Source organism: Aegilops tauschii, chromosome 3, assembly GCF_002575655.3.
Source record: "Aegilops tauschii subsp. strangulata cultivar AL8/78 chromosome 3, Aet v6.0, whole genome shotgun sequence".
In the NCBI taxonomy this organism is placed as follows: Eukaryota; Viridiplantae; Streptophyta; class Magnoliopsida; order Poales; family Poaceae; genus Aegilops; species Aegilops tauschii.
Window position 1 is genome coordinate 340,388,661 of NC_053037.3, and position 21,803 is coordinate 340,410,463.

Consider the following 21,803-nt stretch of genomic DNA (forward strand, 5'->3'; position numbering starts at 1 on the left):
AGTCTGGATGAAGGAGTTCATATCCGATCTAGGTGTCATACCTAGTGCATCGGGTCAAATGAAAATCTTTTGTGACAATACTGGTGCAATTGCCTTGGCAAAGGAATCCATATTTCACGAAAGAACCAAGCACATCAAGAGACGCTTCAATTCCATCTGCGATCAAGTCAAGGAGGGAGACATAGAAATTTGCAAGATACATACGGATCTGAATGTTGCAGACCCGTTGACTAAGCCTCACTCACGAGCAATACATGATCAGCACCAAGACCCCATGGGTGTTAGAATCATTACTGTATAATCTAGATTATTGACTCTAGTGCAAGTGGGAGACTTAAGGAAATATGCCCTAGAGGCAATAATAAAGTTGTTATTTATATTTCCTTATATCATGATAAATGTTTATTATTGATGCTAAAATTGTATTAAGCAGAAACTTAGTACATGTGTAAATACATAGACAAACAGAGTGTCACTAGTATGCCTCTACTTGACTAGCTCGTTGAATCAAAGATGGTTAAGTTTCCTAGCCATAGACATGATTTGTCATTTGATTAATGGGATCACATCATTAGAGAATGATGTGATTGACTTGACCGATTCCGTTAGCTTAGCACTTGATCGTTTAATTTGTTGCTATTGCTTTCTTCATGACTTATACATGTTCCTATGACTATGAGATTATGCAACTCCCGAATACCGGAGGAACACTTTGTGTGCTATCAAATGTCACAACGTAACTGGGTGATTATAAAGATGCTCTATAGGTGTCTCCGATGGTGTTTGTTGAGTTGGCATAGATCGAGATTAGGATTTGTCACTCCGATTGTCGGAGAGGTATCTCTGGGCCCTCTCGGTAATGCACATCACTATAAGCCTTGCAAGCAATGTGACTAATGACTTAGTTGTGGGATGATGCATTACGGAACGAGTAAAGAGACTTGCCGGTAACGAGATTGAACTAGGTATTGAGATACCGACGATCGAATCTCGGGCAAGTAACATACCGATGACAAAGGGAACAACGTATGTTGTTACGCGGTTTGACCGATAAAGATCTTCGTAGAATATGTAGGAACCAATATGAGCATCCAGGTTCCGCTATTGGTTATTGACCGGAGATGAGTCTCGGTCATGTCTACGTAGTTCTCGAACCCATAGGGTCCGCACGCTTAACATCCGGTGACGATCGGTATTAGGAGTTTATGTGTTTTGATGTACCGAAGGTAGTTCGGAGTCCCGGATGTGATCACGGACATGACGAGGAGTCTCAAAATGGTCGATACATAAAGATTGATATATTGGACGGTTATGTTCTGACACCGGAAGTGTTCTGGGAGGTTTCAGATAAAACCGGAGTGCCGGAGGGTTATCGGAACCCCCCCAGGAAGTTATTGGGCCCTTAGTGGGCTTTAGGGGAGAGAGAGGGCAACAGCCAGGAGGTGGTGCCCCCCCCCCAAGGGAGTCCGAATTGGACTAGGGGAGGGGGGCACAGCCCCTCTTTCCCTCTCCCTCCCTCTCTCCTAGTAGGACTAGGAAAGGAGGAATCCTACTCCTACTAGGAGGAGGATTCCTCCCCCCTTGGCGCGCCCTCTAGGGCCGGCCGGCCTCCTCCTCCCCTCCTTTATATACGGGGGAGGGGGCACCCCATAGACACACAAGTTGATTGTTTAGCCGTGTGCGGTGCCCCCTCCACAGATTTCCACCTCGGTCATATCGTTGTATTGCTTAGGCGAAGCCCTACGTCGGTAACTTCATCATCACCGTCATCACGCCGTCGTGCTGACGAAGCTCTCCCTCGACACTCAGCTGGATCTAGAGTTCGTGGGACGCCATCGAGCTGAACATGTGCAGATCGCGGAGGTGCCGTACTTTCGGTACTAGGATCGGTCGGATCGTGAAGACGTATGACTACATCAACCGTGTTGTCATAACGCTTCCGCTTTCGGTCTATGAGGGTACGTGGACAACACTCTCCCCTCTCATTGCTATGCATCACCTAGATGGATCTTGCGTGTGCGTAGGAATTTTTTTGAAATTACTGCGTCCCCCGACAGGAAGCCATCCACTTTCGATCTCACCCGAAACTTGACCACAAAATCCCCCCGAACCACGTTAAGCACCTCAAGCATTTCGCACCGAACCCCTAGTAATATCCCACCAGATCTTCCTCTAGGAGGTAAAACGTGCCAATCGAAATCAATTCCTCCGGATAAAGTTCCAAGGAACTGTGAGGTGAAATTATCTCGTCCTGTTTCGAGTAGAGCAATAAAATCTTTTTTTTCTCTATCGTTGTCTCTGCCAAGAACCTTCGTTTAGCCAAGTCAGCTAGACCTCTGCCATTCCAAAAGATTCATTTCATAAGTCATCATGGAATTTTTTTCTTAAGCTTAACCCTGGCACTTCTACGAACCGCCGAAGTAGGATAAATTTTCCGTTTCCAGGGTCTCTTGGGCTTCTCCCCATTGCCCATCTGGAACGTAGGATCTACAGAACACGAGACAGTGCCCTCCATCATTAGAGGCTCTAAAGTGTCCGCAGTCTTCGACCCCTCCTCATCTTCGGCTTTCGCATTCGACAATAGATTATTACATATGTTTTCAAGAGCAGCCATTCCTAAATATTTCATGTCGTCATCATTCATAGGTTTGATTGATGCGAGATTTCGAATTATTTCAGAAGCCCTCTCCGCTTCTAAATCTAAAAGATAATTTATAGATTTCGCAACCTCCTTATCATTGGAACCCAAAGATATACCTAAGTCGTTTGCCTTATCAATAGTTTCATTCTCGGTGAAATGCAGAATTGAACAACTCTTATCGAAAGACATACCTGTAGTTGCCTCGACATCTCGAAGCTTGGCTGCCCTCATGGCGCGCGCTAGCTGCAGGTCATCTGCATCTGGCTGTCCTTGGATCCGGTTGCTGACACGCCTTCCAGCCGTCACCGGTTCCGTGATCCCACTGAAAGCGATAAGCTCGTCCGTAGTCCTCTCCCGAGGCGTGTGCTCCCCGCTCCCACGCCCTTCCCTTGTTTCCGGTGAAGAAGGGTAAGGCGCAGTCGAGCGGGAATCACCAACCGTAGTAATGGGAGAAGGAAACCATGGAGCCACCTGCTTGACAGTCCCACTCCCCCCCAAACCGTCAACGCGACGTTGAGTCGACACACGAGAAGGGGAGGTGCGGGCCTCCTGCCCGTGCCCCTGTCCGTGCCACCCGGAGCTACCCGCGGAGAGAGGGCGCCGCGGGCCTCCTGCCCGCGCCCCTCCCCAAGGTGGCCATGGACCATCGTGGGTGGGCTGGTGATGCGGGCCTCCTGCCCACAACCCCCCCCCCCACACACACACGTACTCTGCAGTCCGATGCCCGGAGAATCCTTCGGCCCGAAATCAGCCCTCTAAGATGAATTTACCTTCGGCGACACAACATCAGGGAGCATCACTGGCGGTAACTCGAGATCCTCTGGATCGTGCGCCTCAACTCGGTTACTCCATAACCGGCTAGGCGCAGACCGCGCTCCAAAACAACCAAACCGAAGTGTATTCATCGGTGTCGTGGAAGATGACGCCTCCTTGGCAGACTTATCCGCCTTATCGGACTGCGCCTTCGGCCCCTTAGCCGACTCCCGTGGCGTGCTCTCAGGCCCCTTATCCTGATTCCCGGGGGCTCCATCCCCCTCTGTCGTATCCATATCCTGATGCTCATCCCCCTCCTGAGGTATCGGTGTATCCTCAATCTCAATCTCTAGCACGTAAGTGACCCCGGCATGAGTCCACTTGACCACATCCGGCACGAACTCAAGACTGACTATGCTGACAAGTAACCTCGCAGCTCCATGTGCACGAGTGAATGGCATATCAACTTTTTCTGTCTTGCCAATGAGCGATCCCAAGATCCAAGCTACCAAAAAGTGATTAATCAGTTTGGGTGGTGCACCATAGAACCGAACCCAGACCTGCTCCAAAGGTGTGCCCTCGGGCTCTTTCTGCTTCCATTCGTCAAAAGCCATGATAATGTTCGTACTCGGTACTCTGCACATGCCAAACTTAAGAATATGCAACTGATCCTCTTTGGTAGGGAAATCGACCTTGTAAGTCTAGGGAATACGATAGCCATGTAAATTCACGCAAAAACTATTAGCCAATCTTGGAAACAAGCAGCATGCTTGTCCCTAATCATGTGTCCAAGAAGCTCTGTATCTGCTTTACAGAAACCGGTCATATTGTCTAAGAAACCTGTAGTAATTATTTCCCAATCGATTTAAAAAAATATATTTATCAGTCAACATTCTCACCCGTGGGATACATAATGATATAAATTAGATAAAAAATGGTTCTCAACGTTTTGATTAGGCACTAAGTGTCAATTTGGAATTGCTTGTTTTTTAGTCGAGTGAGTAAGAGGAAAATTATATAAAATAGATAAATTAAATGGTAGCGAGTTTTAATTTGGAATTGCTTGTTTCTTAGTTGGCTGAGTAGGAGGAAAATTATAAAATAGGTAAATTATACACACTTTGTGAATGAGACATTTTTTTATTTACAAATAGAATGTGCACAGCAGATGGTCATTCCCCCGGCAAAAATAAGGTCGATTTGATTATATGTTGTTCAAGGAGGTAACTATCAGCATGATTTATTAGGGCATGTTTCCTTTGAGAATTTATTAGGGAACATTTGATTTACATGATTTCTAAATATAGAAATAGAAACACACATCCTACATAATTGAAAATCTACACAACTAGCACCCAAGAGTGTTTAACACACCACATGACGTGAGGATGCATAAATTATTGCAAAAGATATGAGGGTTGTAAATTTTCTTCTAATGTAGAGCAATCCTTTCTATATAGAGTGTCTTCAAAATGTCATGTATATTTGCTTTTGGTCAAAGGAGTAGTAAGTAGTTTTTAGTGCAAACGAATGGACTTCCTGTAAATTGCGCACATACATGTCTCCACAATGTTACTTATTTTTAAATTCACCACGCTTTCTGAGTTTGAAACTCTCGCAATCAATTGAGGTATCCAATTTCGGATTTTGCCTGCAATTTTGACTGGATCATAGTCACAGAATCAGCCTGGGGATTGAATCCTTTCTTGGAAACATACTTTTCAAAACAAAAACGCGGTGTGCAGTAGCCCCCAAGACTCAGGTCGGGTGCGACCGACCGACCTAAGGATCGTAATCTTCTTGGAAACCATATTGCACCTTAATTTTTCGCATTGAACCATCAATGTAGTAGCCCCCGAGACTTGGCTTGGGCAACATTGCCGACCCTAGGAACGTATCTCCTCGGGAACTTGTTCAGCCGAATACCAGCATGTGTGTTGTGCCATTACCGAGGTGCAGCTCGGCAGGGAACAGCGGGAGTGGTCCTGCGAGATAGCTCTGGGATTTTTTGGTAGTGAGTAAGAATATAGCTAGTGGTTGCATGGACGTTTTCATGGCAGAAGGCCTAGCTTCCCGGTTTGGGCTAAACTTGGCAAATTCTATAGGATGCACAAGATTGATCATGAATTATGATAGCATGGACGTAAGGGCATCTCCAACGGCAACCCGCAAAAAACCTCCTGCATCCGTCCACGGACAGAAGGGGACCAGTCCGCGGACACGGATGCGGGAGATAGCTATCCAATGCTAGTCGCATACATTTCAGACCGCATTTTAACAAGGCAGACGAAATTCATGCAAACCAGTCGATATTCATCAAAGTTCGGATAGAAAATGGCACAAATCATCCACACATAGCATGCAAATTAAGTCTAGTACAACAAGGTCTCAAATTCGACTAGATCCCGGATGTCCAACGGGTTTTCATGAACGGGTCATGTCCTCCCACACATCAACATAGCAATGGGTACCCGATACCCGCGAACCCAGCGGGTAAAAACCCCATTAGGGTAAGGGTATGGGAAATAAAAATACCCATGGGTTTCTTAATAGGAAAAAATTATGCCCAATGGGTAAGGCGGGTATGGGTACGGGAAGGCAATACCCATACCCGTGAACCCGCAAACCCGTATAATAAAACACCTGTCAAGTAGGTCCCATATGTCATTGACATAGATTGAGAAAAACCTAAGCTAACTAGACACGCAACCACACCCTCACCCTCTGAATTCCTGATCCAAAATGCGCCACCCCCCTACTTTTGTGTCATGTTGGTTTGGTGTTATGTGCTGAAATGTTTGTGCATATATGCTGAAATGTTATATAAATGTGCTGAAATGTTGTATAAATGTGCTAACAATGTTGTATAAATGTGTTGTAGTGTCGTATATATGTGTTCAAATGTTAAAATATGTGCTGAAATGTTCTACATTTGTGCCGAAATGTTGTATATATATGTGTGTGCGCGCTGAAATGCTGCCAATATGTGTCAAAATGCTGAAATATAAATGCTAAAATATACACGGCTAGATGAGTATTTTTACCCCCGGGTATTACCTGTACCCGGCCGGGTACGGGTATGGGAACAGTTTGAAACCCAGGGTGCGGGTACGGGTACGGGTATGGGTGGAAATTTTGGAGGCGGGTGTGGGTTTGGGCACGTAATACCCATACCCAAACCCTGCGGGTGCCATCTTGACCCACACATACTTCCCCTTCAGCTTCATCCGACAATGTGTGCACGTAATGGCCGTCCCTCTGACTTGTGGTGCACCACGGCGGCGTGTGCGGGCTAATATAATGTGTAGACCAACATCGAGTGAATGAACCAATCAACAAGTTGAGCAAGAGGAAGTAAAACTTACCATCTCCTCCATGTCCGCGTGCAATGGCCACCCTTGCCTCGAGCTGACTAACCAAGTTGCAAAACTTGATGATGCTGACCTGGATAGCGCGCCAGCGATATGACAACGACCTCATGTTGCGTCGTTGAATGATGTACATGTTGTAGGGCGCAACGTCCTTTCCTGCGTGCAACTTTTCATGCACTTGCTCCCAGAAGGGCGGCCCTCTGGTCCTGCCTATGAAATCAGCGGATACGGCCAGCCATGCATCGCACAACAACTCGTCCTCCATGGTTGAGTAGCCCACCATCCTCCGTACTCTAAAAAATGACATAGCATTTGAAAATAAGCTCAATGACATTTGACCGAACACCTGCCGAGCGTGGTGTCCGCCATGGAGGTCGTCGACAGGGGGCGGAGTGTACCTGGGTACAAACAGCTCCAGGGTTGAAAGCTCCGTCAAAACGACGAGCGGGCGTGTTGGTGCTGGTTGTGGCGTCCGGTAATTCCTCTATGGCGGACGGTGACGAATAGCAGCGGTGGCGGAGGTGGAGGGTGCGGATGCAAAGTAAGGGGAGAAGGGGCGGAGTGGAAGGAAATACCAGGAGGGAGGATTGGGTGGGCCGGGGGTGTCGGAGTCCTAAGTTTCGGGTGTCTGGACTCCCGCAAAGCTTCCACACTTTTATCTCCAATTTGCACGAGAAATCGCGTCCGGACCGCCCCGCGGACCGATACAGGTTGGTGTTGGATGGCTTCCGCGGTCCGGACAGCGTGGTCCGGACGGTTGCGGGAGCTTTACAGATCCGCCTTGGAGATGCCCTAATAACAGCAATGCAAGATGGTGGTATCTCTTCAGGACCGTCTACTGCCATTCTAATGATTGTTTTCATATGACGAGGGATTTGACACATGCTCGGTTTGAACATTGTGACAGAGAAGCAAATGATGTTGCTGATGAACTAGCAAGGCTATGTAAATTGACTCTCCCCAACTCTTGGTTTGATGAGTCCCCAAATGCCATCATGCCCCTACTTGTAAACGATGTTCTGTTGATCACGAATTAATAAAGGGGTGTTGAAATGTTTTAGGGGTTGTTTGGTTTGTGACCAACTTTGCAAAGGTTGCTACACCTAAGGTTAGACAAGTTTGACTAACATAGGTGAGTGTCGGCGTTCTGGGATGGGGAGTACCCAGGCAGGCTTGCCTGCAGCCCAGCATGTGGCGCCATCAACGGCCTGACGCGACCCAGCTACGAGTCTGCACGGACAAGACCCTCGCGAGGCCTCCCGCCTCGCGAGGCGAGCAACACCAAGGCCCCCTGGGGGCGGCCTCCCGATGAGCAGAGATCTCTATGCGTGCCTCCCGCCTTGCGAGGCGCGCGATGACGTGAGTCGTGACGACCAAGACTAGACGGGCGCAGGAGAGGACAGTTTCCTCTTTGGTGCTAAGGAGGCAAGGATGCACGCGAGTTTCCAAGGAATTCCCCAAAGGTTTCCATTCCGGTGCAACAAGACCAAGATCACGAGCTCGGCAGGACGGAGGTCATCGCCGAGCCCACCACTGCGTCATGAGCAGAAGCTTTGCAGATGAAGACCACCTTTAGTCAGGGTAGGGTGTACTCCTGTCCCTTTTCAAATTGGCCGTTGTGGAATCCCTTCCGTCTAAGCTATGAGGGAAGAGGTCCAAGGCACTATAAATATAGGCTAGTCTCCACCGTAGAGAGGGATCGAAATCCTTTGGCCATTGAGCTCTCCCGAGGCAGCTCATCCTCTGTACCAGTTCATCCTCATCCTCCTCGCGAGGCAATCCACCACAAAAGAAGGAGTAGGGTTTTACACCGCAAGGTGGCCCGAAACTTGGGTAAACTGTCGTGTCCATCTCTTCTTCCCGCTCGCTCGAACCCGACGAGGCTAGGCCGCGAGGCAGTGAGCTGAGAGCTGTAGCTAGGCGAGATCCTTCGTACACGCTCCTGAGTTCGAACCTTGTTTGGGTCTGCGGAGCCCCGATCCCGACATTGGTTCAAACCACACCTTAGACAAGTCACACTAGGGTCCCACATGACATACACATAAAATGTGTGGTAAGATTTATTTAGGCTTGCCAACTTATGGCTCTCATTTTGATGAATTAACCTTAGACAAGCTTGGCAAAAATGTACAACTTGTGGCTCTTATTTTGATGAACTAACTTTAGACAAGTTTAGCAAAAATGTATTGCAAAATACGGCAATGCAAGTCCTAGAACCAAACAACCCCTTAGAAAGAAAAACCTTGCTCTTATGTTTCGACAGCCGGCAGCTTTTGAGGAGCACCTCTGCCACTCTGGCAACCCGTGAGTGGTTTCCGTTATCTTGGTCCGGGCCACGAATGATCTACTGCACCTTGGAAATGAGTACACGGGCGAAAGTGATGGGCATTGGTCCTCCTGCGTGCACCGCAGCAGCGAGGCCGGCCGGTGTCGCGGAAGAGATAGCAGCAGCAGAGCAGCAGATACTCCAAGATTTCATGGGAAGTCGTACCATATCAAAATGGAATGCATGGCCTCTTGCAGTTAATGGCTGGGTCGGTCGGTCGATCCATCGCCCAAATGCCGCGACTAGTCCGCTCCGGACACGAGGCCACCACGCACGACGCACAGCGGGGGAAAAGGGAGCAGAGAGGATTGGAGCCTTGCGGTGCGTCCTGGCATGCATGGGCATGGTTTTACGGAGTGCTGCTCCTCCTCCGGTACTTTTCTCGGGCGCCGTTGTAGTACTGGGCTGGGCGCTCCATGCTCGAGAGTGCACGCTAGGCTAGCTGCTGGTGAAGCTGTTTTTGGTTACGAAGCAGGCAACAGCGACGGTGGCGAAAGCTGCTGCAGGCGGGGTCGTGCACGGCCACGTGAACTGTGATGCATGATTACCGGGCTCAATTTTGGGATGTCACAACCACCAACAGCCCCTGTGCCGCCATTATTATTGCCCGGGCACAAGGCTGCAGCACCCTGCATCTCACTCACGCGCTCCAATCACTAGTCAGAGTCGTCAAAAGTTGAGTCGGGTTCGGGACAGACCAACATGACCCTCATCGGTCATCGCTTGTGTGGTCATGGCCAAAGTTTGTTGCGCTTTCGCATCATCTCTACAGGTGCTGTGGTTAACTGGAAGAGTCCACATGGACACTGTACGAATCCAACTTTTACATACTAGTACTCAGTCGGAAAGGGCATGGAAATTTTACCAAATACGGCAAACTTATTGTTTGGCCCTCTACAAGTGTCCCGCGAATGAATCGCACAATCCAGATGTAGTAGAGCAGAACTAAGGCCAACTCCACCGCGCGACCCCGTCTTGTTCGGGTGCGTCCGTTTGAGGTAAAACGGACGAATAGCGCGGCCCAACGTGCGGCCTTAAACGAAAAATGTCCGAATTTCGTCCGTTTTCGACCCATCCCTGGCCCAAACTTGCGCCGAGTTTGGGGTGAAATGGACATCGGGCGGACGGGCTCGCCGCACGCCCTTGTCCTCCCGTGGCCCGCCTGTCGGGGACACAAGCAGTCCCTTCGCTTCCAACGCCTACACCCCTCTCCCCGCCCCGCCCCGCCGCCGGCGCCGCCGCTATTCTCCGGCCGCCTCCTCACCGTGCAGCCGCCGGCTGCCCATCCCAAACCACGTCCCGACATGGCCGCCACCACGCCCGCGCTTTCGCCGTAGTTTTGGCCGTCGACCGGAGGAGGTTTGGTCGTTGCCGGACGGCAGAGGGGCCAGTAGCTGGCCGGCAACCACCCCTGCTGCGTCGAGTTGATCATCGCGGCCTCTTTGCCACCACGACCGCAAGGTGTTCGACACTTTGCCCACAAATGTATGGACAGTGGAGATGAGTTTTTCTTCCACCACTTCATTTGTTCATCGGACGATTCGTCATCGGATGATGAAGATCTTGTGGTGGCTGCACTGGTCGTTCACGACCACATTCAACGGCAGCTACCTCGGTACAGGGGGTCAGTCCCTGGCCGTGCTCCCAACCTGAACCGCAACAGGGAGAGAGGCCACGCCCTGCTCTATGCCTATTACTTTTCCAACACCCCGCTCTTCAAGCCGGATAAATTCCGTTGCCGTTTTCGAATGGCAAGGCATGTGTTCAATCGTATCCGAGAGGGAGTGGTTGCTCATGACCCATACTTCGAGTGCAAGACGGATGCCCTTGGCAAGCTTGGATTCTCCTCTTACCAGAAATGCACCGCGGCCATCCGCATGCTTGCATATGGAATTCCAGGCGATCTGGTGGATGAGTATGTGCGTATGAGTGAGACAACATGTCTGATGTCAATGTACAAGTTCTGCCAGGCTGTGATCGAGGTGTTTGACCCTGAGTACTTGAGGCAGCCAACTGCCGCTGATACAGAGAAATTGTTGGCGACCAACGCAGCTAGAGGCTTTCCAGGCATGCTTGGCAGCATAGATTGTATGCACTGGGAGTGGAAGAACTGTCCATTTGTTTGGCAAGGCCAGTACAAGGAGCATGTCAAGGTGTGCACTGTCATATTAGAAGCGGTGGCTTCGCATGATCTTTGGATATGGCATTCTTTCTTCGGCATGGCAGGTTCTCACAATGATATCAACGTGCTGCAGCGTTCTCCAGTCTTCGCAAGGCTTGTAGAAGGCCACTCCCCACCTGTAAACTTTGAGATCAACGGCCACCAGTACAACAAGGGATACTATCTAGCTGATGGTATATATCCTCAGTGGTCAACTTTTGTGAAGACAATCTCGAAACCTCAAGGTGAGAAGAGAAAGAGATTTGCCCAAATGCAAGAGAGTGCTAGAAAGGATGTGGAACGTGCTTTTGGTGTGCTTCAATCCCGGTGGGGTATCGTTCGAAACCCTGCACTGTCATAGGATGAAACGAAGCTTTGAGAGGTGATGACTGCTTGTGTGATCATGCACAACATGATCGTCGAGGATGAGCGTGACGAGAGTATCTTCGACCAAGGATTTGATTATCAAGGTGAAAATATTGAGCCCCTGCACCAAAACCCGGCCACATTTGAACGGTTTGTCCAATTCCACCGTGAGATGCGTGATTGGCATACTGATTTGAATCTTTAAAATAACTTGGTTGAGCACGCGTGGGATCACATTGGCAACCAATAGATGTATTGGTTCATTTTATGTTCAGTCAAGACAATTTCGATTTGGTTGTAAAACTATTTTATTAGAGACAATTTCAATTGGGTTGTAAAACTATTTTAATTTTCAGACAAATATTTGGACGTGCAAACTAGTTTTGATGAAAATAAGGGCATTTTTGGCCCTGACGAACAGGATGGGGCAAACGAATGCGGCCGCGCGCTGGGCGCACGGCCACCGCATCCCAGGACACGCCCGGACACGACCCCATTGCCCTACCCAAACGGACAGAATCCGGACAAAAGAGACGTCCGTTTGGGGTCGCGCGGTGGAGTTGGCATAAGGGCAATTCTAAGGCATCGACCCAATTCGCCCTCGCGTGTTCTTTTAGGCCGAAACGAACCAATGTACCAGCCCAACACGCAGACCCAAACCGCGTCCACTCGGTGTCCGTCTGGACGCATTTCAGGCCTAAATTTGCGCATGGTTTGCGTCCACGCGGACACGAAAAGGACAAGGCGCCCCCTCATCTGTCGACCGCCTAATTGCCGCCCAGGGTCATATTAAACGCGACAACCTACCTTGAGCCCGCCTGGCAGTGGGTGGAAGCGCTGCGTGGCCTTCCTTTTTAATGCAAGTGTGTGGATGAGGGCGGCCTCATCCACTTCCATCCCCCGTTCACATTTGGACACGCTTGCTCCCTCGCCGGTGACCGAAACCCTAGCCAACCAGCCATGGGCTTCTTCAGCGGGAAGGGGAAGTTCAGCGTTGGCGCGAGCTCTTCCCACACGCCTCCTTCCACGCTCCCCACTACGTCCTGCCGTCGCCGCCTGTCGTCAAGCCCAAGGCCGAGCCGGAGCCTGAGCCCACTCGTAAGTGGTCGCCGCCGTCGCCCGCTTGGCCCAAGGAGTCCTACTCATGGACCGGCGAGCTCCGCGAGTGGGTGAGCGTGACTCCCGTCCGCGACGCCGGAGGAGACGGCCCACCTGAAGCACTGGAAGGCGCACTGGCTCGCCGAGGAGCAGGCTGACGGCTAGCGGCAGATGCTCTTGGCGCGTGAGGAGGAGGGCGCCCGCGGCGCCGCAATGCCGCCGCCGCAACAGACATCGGAGGATGATGCCTTGGTGGCCTGGCAGAGCGCGTTTGAGTGGGCTAGGCCGCCGCCTGCCTTCATCGACCTCATCAGCAACGGCGGCGGCGACAAGGGCAAGGGAGAGGCTTAAGGCAGCCTGCGGGCACGGATTTTTTTTAACATTTAAGTAGACTTTGGCCGACGTTTGACCGGCCATTTATGTTTAATTAAGTTTATTTCGACCGTGTGTTTACGATGTTTTATTTTTTGACACGCACAAATATGGTCCTGGCAGCCGTTGGACACACCGGCCAATCCAAATCAAAATGCGGATGCATCTGTCCGCTTGGCCGACCCGAACGAAAAAAAACCGCGTCCGTTTGGGTTTGGGTCAGCTCATTGGAGTTGCCATAACACTCCTTTCGGCTAAAGGGGATGGTCTCGAAGGATAGGAACGCGTCGAAATTCTCTTCTTTTCTTCACTGCGCGCAGTGGATTCGGTGCGGTGAAAACGCATGCACAAACTATACTGCCTGCCTGCACAGAGGACAGCCTGACATCTCGCCCCACCCTATTTACAGCTCAACTCCTGACAACTAGCCTCTTACTTTCTTGAACTAAGACGCAAATTTGAAGTCCCAACCCAAATCATCATATTCATAGTACACAGCAAGCCGCTACTGGCGTTATCATTAGTACTACACTAATCGATTATTTTGACGCCACCTGAGAGAACCCCTGCGCATGATCAGTACTAGTACGGGTGTCCGGCAAACAGGCGATGCCCACCCAAGCACGCAACAGGTAAGCAATTTAAAGCACATCGCAAGCACCGACCTGGCGGCAGGTGGCGACATTTATCTGAATCCAAAATATGCAACACCAGTTCCATGTTCCAAGTCACTGCGCCAGGTGACACAGTTGAGCAACGAGTGCCAGTTTGACAGACACACACACCTGGCGGGCACACACGCACAGATCGAGAATGTTACAAGAGGGACTCCGGCGACCCATCCGCCGTCTTGCATTACATGGCATACCTCTGCGTCCAGGTCCTGGCGGTGCTCTCGTACTTGTGCCGGTCCGTCTTGTACATGTGGGCGATCTCAGGAACCAGAGGATCATCAGGGTTTGGGTCACACAGCAGGGAGCAGATGGACAGCAGCACCTGTATGTATGTAACCCGACAGAGTAGCAGATGAGCTCAACTCTCACCGTGAAGAACAAAGCAATTACAACCAACTTGCACCGGAGAGGGAGAGGAAACTAGCAAACCTTGGAAATAGTCAGAGCGGGGCTCCATTGGTCCTTGAGGATGTCCAGACAAATGCTCCCGTTGCTGTTGATGTTTGGATGGAACACCTTGGTGCGGAATGCCACCTGCATGTTGCATAAGGAAGAGGGTTCATACTTTGCATTTTTTTGTAATGTAAAAGCTATGGATGATATTCAGTATGGCAAGTAAACCTCCCGACTGAAACCTTTAAGCTTGCATGAGATAATCAGAAACCTCCCGACCTTTCAGTTACTTGTTTGCCTTACGAATAAGCAGATGAACACCTAGGCGATTAATGTGGCCATACAACTACTGCAAAGCAATTCTGTAGTTATAAACAGCCGAGAAAAAGTGTTTGTGTGTGTACACTGCAAAGACTTCAAACTTCATGAGAATATAACTGATGTAGCACTACAGACACTGCAGTTTGCATTCAGTTTTGTAGAACCACACGCGTAATTTGCCAACTCTATATATAAGAATCTAACTGAAGCCTCATCTTATCCAAACACATACATCAAATCCACCTTGCTTGGTAATTGCCGCCAAAATTTGTCATTCAGAACCACTTCACATGAACATGATGAAATGGCTCCTTCTAAGCCATCAAATGTCTTCAGCAAGTGTGCTTAGAGGCATGGAGCCTGACCGTTAATCTATTGCAGAGTACTTATAAACATGGATTTCTAAAGCTACCACACATTTGAAACCCATGTAAGGCTTTATAAAAGACCAGAAAAGAAAGGCAAAAAGATAAACCGAACCAATGAACTAAATAAAATTGTGTGTTACCAACACAAACAGAAATGAACCACATCTGTCAGAGTTCCATTCTTAGATGTGAACTGTGAAATGACCTCAGGCATATACGATTCGAAATTTTACAAAATACATATGAAACAGAACAGAAGAAATGCAGAGAAACAACTGACAATTAGGCTAGTGCCAAGTACCTTTGGTGGTTTGAAAGGATAATCAGGAGGGAAGTGGATAGTAACTAGGAAAACTCCACCAGAATATGGGCTGTCAGATGGGCCCATTATTGTTGCCTGCCAGTGGAACATATCTTCACCCACAGGACCTGTAAAATAGTATCATATCATCATCAACTAGCTATATTCGCATTATAACCATCTTATCTGATAGACATATCGACTAGCTATATTTGACACAGAAATGAATTTGCAAGAAGACTAGGGGTACCAAACAATGTCAAACAAAACAAATTGATGGGAAAAAATGACTATAACAAAATTTACATCAGTGTTACTTGATTGGCACAAGATAACTGGATTTCAAATTCACACACCATCCAAAAAGCATTGTGCGGTCAAGTAAGAAATATTAATTGGCGATACATCTAAGACAATTCTACATACAGTTGTACCCTGAGATAATTCTGCGTAATAAATTTTAGATAATAAAAATGGTATTATGCAGACATTTTTTTTCTTGAAGCCACAGAAACAAAAATATTTTTGAACTGCTAGCCCGTGTGGTTGCATGAGTTGGTAGTAGTTACACTAGTGTGCCGAGCTCATAAGATTGCATATTCAAGTGCACATCGGCAAACAAAATGCAGAATAGTCACAAGCATGGTCAAACTTTTGCTTAAATAAAACCCAAATTGCGACATAGTCATTAGTTGCTATTTGGTAATTAAATTAAATGCTGCTTGGACCTCAGTTGAGACAATAATACAATGCACGACCCTCAAGTTCAGGGACCATCAGATTGAAGTGAGATATCTGTGCCAGTGTAGAAACATAGGGGACAGTTTGCAATAGAAGTTATAACCATGTCATGCCAACCTAGTAGTGCGATGAGTAATACATGGGTGAGCTGTACCCTGCTCACTCTGCATATATACAACTGATCTAGAACTAGAAGTAACAACTTAATTTATTTTCTTTTCAATAGTTTGGTGTCATCAATGTGAAAAGATGATGACGTTGCTGCAAAATAAGAAGGGAATGCACCTGGTCTCATTATCAGATCTAATACAGCCAGTGTTCTAGACAACAATATAACATTGCTTCACACGTTACCCACAGAAACAGCGTCGACATAGCTAGTTCTAGTGTAAGCATTTGTTGGGAAACATAAAAACAAAACACAAATCGATAGATAGCTAGATCTCCCCAGAAATAAGTCAAGCCATCCCTTATCTTTTCTTAATGAACACCTGTTTTAACTATCTGAATCTTACTGTTAAACGATGTATTAATTTGGAAATAATAGCTCTTTAATCAAAACCTTATAAGTTACAACTGAAGTGTATTCAGAAGCCCATCCTCACATATCAGATGTTTAATTACTTTGAACAATTTCGAAATGGCTGCCGCTTATGTTCGGGCCAGCTTGGAACTAAATCCCACCAAATATCCCATATCCAGCCAGGGATTTTATGATCTAATTGTATTGACAAGACATACAGTATCCACCATGACGAAACTAATGTCGTTTGTCAGATCGCCTAAGAGTAAACACCGTATCTCCGTGAATCACTGTGATATTGATTACTGATTGCGCGATTGCATCAGTTACGCGTTGGACAAACTGTGTCATGTTACCCTGAACTACGAGCTGTGGACACGAGAGAACGAGCAAGACATTGAATTTTGCGCTGTGTAATATTGCAGCTTTTCTGCTCTTTCTTCCTCCTTTTATTTCTTTAGAAAAGGGAAACAAGTCGTAGCTCATGCAGTCATGCCCAAGTACCGAACGTGCAATCACATGTCCCGAGCTAGTGCTATGCGGATACAAAGTCGTCGGGGAGTGCACAGACCGCGTCCTCTGGGCAAAAGTTAACTAAACTGCTGAAAAAATTCTAACAAAAACCGGACCGACGGTAAAGGGCTGCCATGGCAGCAGTTTTTGGGTTGGGCCAAAAACGCTGCCATGGCAGGCTTATTTGCCTGCGACGCGAGCAGCAGGGTTTAACAGGCCACAATCTCACCCTTCAACCCTGTCGTGAGAGGATGGCGATGTCGACGATGCCGATCGAGGCTCGAAGCTCTGAGAATCGTACACGCCCAAGGGACTTCGTCAGGGTATCATCCCGATGAACTCCACGGTCACATTACCGTTCTCAATGATGTCATAGCGGAGATCGATATGCTTGCTGCGATCATGGATTACAGGGTTCTTGTAGAGTGAGATTGCAGACTTGCTATCAATGGGGCAGCCTCCTGGTTCAGAATTTCTCCGAGGAGGTATGAGAGCCAGATTCCTTGGCATGCCGCGGTGGCGCAGGGATCATCGGCCCCTCTAGCATGGAGTCGACGCAGACCATCACCAGCCCGGTCCCTTGCCCTCCTCGGTCTGGACAAGGTTCGCCGCCGCCGCCGCTTCATCGCGCTGCTTCTTGCGAGCCAAGTGGCCCTTCTTGCCGTAATACCTGCACTTGGGCTGGCCTGGCTTCAGCCCACGGTTGCCACTGCCGCGTCAGCCACGGTCACCACCACTCTCGAGGCGCCGCAGCCCCGTGGTTGTTTCTTCCACGCCTCCCACTAATCTTCCGTGAGAAGCAGGCGGCCGCTGCTGGCACTCTCCCGGCCGTCGTCCAGGCAGTCCTCGACCACCCGCAGCCGCCCCATGAGCTCCTCGATGGAGAGCATGCACAGATCAAGCAAAGTCTCGATGGAGATCACCTCCTACACAAAACGGGAGGAGACGACGCGCATAAATTTTTGGACGACCTTTGTGTCGTCGACAGTGTCACCTAGGGAGCGGAGGGACGTCGTGAGGCTGGTGGTCCTCATAGCAAAGTCGTCGACCCAGTCGCTGTCCCTGAAAGCGATGGATTTGAACTCCACCCACAGCCACTGCTTGTTAGCCTCGCACGATCGCCGCCGAGGCGTTGGGTTTTGCACCGGAACACCTCCTTGGCGATCATCTTCTCGGCGAGCATGTTGTGGTTCTCCAGCGGGGTGGACGGGATCAGCGCCGCCATCGCCTCTCTGTCCTCCTTCCGTGAGACAGTGTCGTCTTCACTGGTGTCCCGCAAGCTTGCCGCCTGCAGGTTGACCTCCATCATCAGCGCCCAATCGTTGTAGTTTGTGCGGGTCAGCATCGGGAAGGAGAGGTTGGTGCCACTCTCGCGCACCACCTTCTGCACCACGATCTCGCCACCCGCGCATCATCGTGCCCTACTGCACCCTCGGCTTGGCGAGCGTTGTTGTTGCTGCCGCTGCGCAGATGGCGTCTTGGAGCCGTGCGAGGCACACCGCTCGGCTGCTCTCTACCACTTGACATGGCCACCGGATCAAGCTCTGATGCCAATTGTTACTCTGAACCACGAGCAAGCAAGACACTGAATTTTGCGCTGAGTAATATTGCAGCTTTTCTGCTCTTTCTTCCCCCTTTTTTCATCAGAAAGGGAAATAACCCGTAGCTCTCCACGTCCTGAGCTAGTGCTAGGCATCTCTCGTAGTCAACCGGGACTGCACAGACCGCGTCCTCTCGGCAAGAGTTAACTAAAGGGGCAGCCCGGTGCACGTAGCTCCCGCTTGCGCAGCAGAAAGGGCTGCCATGGCAGTGGTTTTTGGGCTGGGCCAAAATCGCTACCATGGCAGGCTTATTTTTATCGAAAAGGAGGATAACCCTCGGCCTCTGCATTGAGCGAGGCACAGCCATATATTATTTATTTACTTCAAATCCAGCAGCCAAACAATATCGACCCGGAAAAAATACATGAGGCCGCATGCCTCGTGGCGGTAACTCCACCAAACAGCCAGTAACCCTATGATAAAGACAAACGAAATGAAAATACACAACTCCTAGGCTAAGCTTTCAAGAAGGAGTCTCCGCACATGCGCCGATGATGACGAGTCCAACCCAAGGCCAATCTCAGGATTTTCATCCCTAAAGCCAAGCTTCGATCCACCACCTTCAGCATGGGTACGACGCTGGCACGCGTGACATAACCTGATCGGAGATCTAGTGTTTCCACCGGAGTGCACATGCTCGTCATTGAGGTCAACTCTACCATCAACACTTGTTCGGCTACCGACACCTAGCTAGCCAAGTACAGCAGGAGAACAAACCGGAAGTCAAAAAGTCCCATACCGCCTCGCCTCAGGTCACTAAGTCACTAAGCACCACCTTCGATCCAACAGCAACATGCATAACATGATACCTCCACCAGAGCCACCATGCAGCACCTGCTGACAGGCATGACTTGACATCTCCGCATGAGACATCGTGCGTAGCACCCGCCGGTGGCTTCACCTGCCGGCGACAGGCAATGCCCTGACGCCTCCGAAAGAGACACATGTCACTCACCGAGCCGCATCGAACCCGATCTGTTGGTGGAGGGGGCGTCCCATATCGCCGTCAGCCTTATGGAGGCCGTCACCACTGCAAGACCCAACCACCGCATCATCCACTTGACAACGGAGGCCACCGCCAATGAAGAAGCTGGGCCGCGGCCCCATCGCACAACTCCCACGGCGCCATACGATGCCACATCAAGCAAGAACACTGCCGCCAAACCGGCTGCAGGCTACTGTGTTGCCACGACACAACAGCCGCCGACAGCCACCACACGGGGGCGACGAGAGGAGAGAGAGAGAGAGAGAGAGAGAGAGAGAGAGAGAGAGGGGGGGGGGGGCTTTTTGGCCCGATCCTCCAGAAACCTTAATTTGGGGAGAGAATTTCACTTCCCTGCACCAACTAGGGATGCACACACCGTTTTTAGTATGAGTACCAAGATTTTTATCTTGAAGTGTAGTCTCACCACATATCAAGCATGGTCCCCAAATATATTATTTGTGAGTACCAAGATTTTAGCTTGATGAGTGACCACACATCAAGCTTGGTCCTCAATAAATGGGGGGAAACCCTTGTGCATCACCTGTCAATTCTAAGAATTGAACCCGGCTGGTTAGACTGCACAACCGCATACCTAACAATCTCATTGCAGGCAGCCTTATTCGGCTGTGACGCAGGTTTAACAGGCCACATGTCAGTTCATACTACCATTGATCCAAGTCCAGATTCATGTTCCCCGCTAAAAAAGAAAAAGAAAGTACAAGTCCACGCGTAGTCTTCATCAAGAACTCTAAACATACATCGCACCTTCTCTCCTTCCCCTTTTTGGGCAAGCAGAGCATACAGCGTTGCTCCAAATATCTGCGAAGCAAAGCATTTTTTTCCCCAGACGTACAGTTCTGTGGGAGGACGCGAGCATGTGCACAGCAAGTCATTCCGAAGCATAGCATATGCACAAAAATCTGACTCTTGACACAAGGTCATGCATGTCCTGGAAGGAAGCGCAAAAATCCAGGCCAAAAGAAGCAAGCAAAGCGAGAAAGGAGCAAGACCTGCACTGCATGAGGTGGGGGGATCCTTCTGCAGATCCTTGAGCTCCTTCTGTATCCTCTTGGACGCCATCGCGCCCTCCCTCGCCGCCCTGTTTTCCCCCCCAAGAACCAGAGCAGAGAAACCATCAAATCTGCTGCCATAAACAGGTTAGTACACATCACAAGAGGAACTGAGACGGAAAGAACAAACCTCTGTGCTTGAAGGGCTGGCTGATCTCCTCTCCGCCTCCTGCTTCCGTTTCTCCGCCCCCTCCTCGCAAGAACCAATAATGGGATGGAACTGGGGAAAGGGGCCAGGAGCAGCAGGGCTATATATGTAAATGTAAATGGGCCTCCCCTTCCTTTGCTCGCTGTCTGTCTTGATGCAGGTTTGCGTGCTGGTTTTATTTATTCGTTTCCGTCGAATCGTCCTTCAATGCGGTTGGGACCTGCTTCCTTACTTTTTAGTGGTGCGGTGCCATGGCTGAACGGCAAAGGCGGGTGGCATCAGATCAAATGCCCCATCCATCCGCTGCACTTGCACTGACTCCCTTTCGTATTAGTGGCTGCTGATGAACAGAGTTATATTCTCCCTTCTTTTCTTCTATCAATCAACGCCAATAAATTAATGGATGGAGAGAACTGACGTGGAGTGAAACTGACGGAAAGGCAGCCGCGTCTCCTCCTGATATAATAACCGTGAATTGAAAAATAAAGAATCTGCAGATTCTGGTGGGAGGCCCTGCCGACGGATTGATTCCTCGTGGCCTGCATGTCAGTGACGGGGCGAGAGAATCCAATTCATGCAGCCCAAGTGGACATGAGTGGAACCCGGCTTTTTGTTTGGGTGGCTGATTGCCTGACAACCGATAGTGATGCCAACACAAGAAAAAAAAAACCTCCCCTCGTTATTCCATAGTGTAAGATGAGAGAGGAGAAACGGTCCAAAACAGGTACTCCCTTCATTCCTAAATTTAAGTCTTTGTAGATTTCACTATGAATTACTCTCTCCGTCCGGAAATACTTGTCAACGAAATGAATAAAAAGGGATGTATCTAATGTATTTTAGTTCTAGATACATCCCTTTCCATTTTGATGACAAGTATTTTTGGACGGAGGTAGTACATACGTAGCAAAATAAGTGAATCCACACTCTAAAATGCATCTATATACAACAGTATGTACTCCCTCCGTTCCTAAATATAAGTTTTTTTAGAGATTCCAATAAGTGACTACATACGGAGCAAAATGGATGAATCTACACTTTAAAATATGCCTACATACATCCGTGTTGTAGTCCATTTAA

The 21,803-nt window shown here is 49.2% G+C and overlaps 2 protein-coding genes across 2 annotated transcripts; one reads left to right on the plus strand and one right to left on the minus strand.

Annotated features, from left to right (window-relative positions):
* The first annotated feature begins 10,839 nt into the window (after positions 1–10,839).
* Positions 10,840–11,613, plus strand: LOC109770398 (uncharacterized). The gene has a single exon (XM_020329099.1). The coding sequence runs from the start codon at positions 10,840–10,842 to the stop codon at positions 11,611–11,613; it is 774 nt and encodes a 257-aa protein (XP_020184688.1).
* A 2,115-nt stretch (positions 11,614–13,728) lies between these two features.
* Positions 13,729–21,351, minus strand: LOC109770392 (ubiquitin-conjugating enzyme E2 5A). Its single transcript, XM_020329095.4, has 6 exons — positions 21,145–21,351; positions 20,709–21,063; positions 20,519–20,607; positions 15,146–15,273; positions 14,192–14,296; positions 13,729–14,084 (listed from the first exon to the last, which is right to left on the minus strand). The coding sequence occupies exons 3-6, from the start codon at positions 20,586–20,588 to the stop codon at positions 13,944–13,946; spliced, it is 444 nt and encodes a 147-aa protein (XP_020184684.1). The 5' UTR covers positions 20,589–20,607; positions 20,709–21,063; positions 21,145–21,351; the 3' UTR covers positions 13,729–13,943.
* Between the last annotated feature and the right edge of the window lie 452 nt (positions 21,352–21,803).

Coding starts and splice junctions, on each gene's coding strand:
- LOC109770398 (XM_020329099.1), top strand. CDS start 10,840: ATGGCAAGGCATGTGTTCAATCGTATCCGAGAGGGAGTGGTTGCTCAT.
- LOC109770392 (XM_020329095.4), bottom strand. CDS start 20,588: ATGGCGTCCAAGAGGATACAGAAGGAGCTCAAGGATCTGCAGAAGGAT. Junction 15,274..20,518: donor CCCCACCTCATGCAGTGCAG/GTCTTGCTCCTT, acceptor ACTATTTTACAG/GTCCTGTGGGTGAAGATATG. Junction 14,085..14,191: donor CCGCTCTGACTATTTCCAAG/GTTTGCTAGTTT, acceptor ACATACATACAG/GTGCTGCTGTCCATCTGCTC.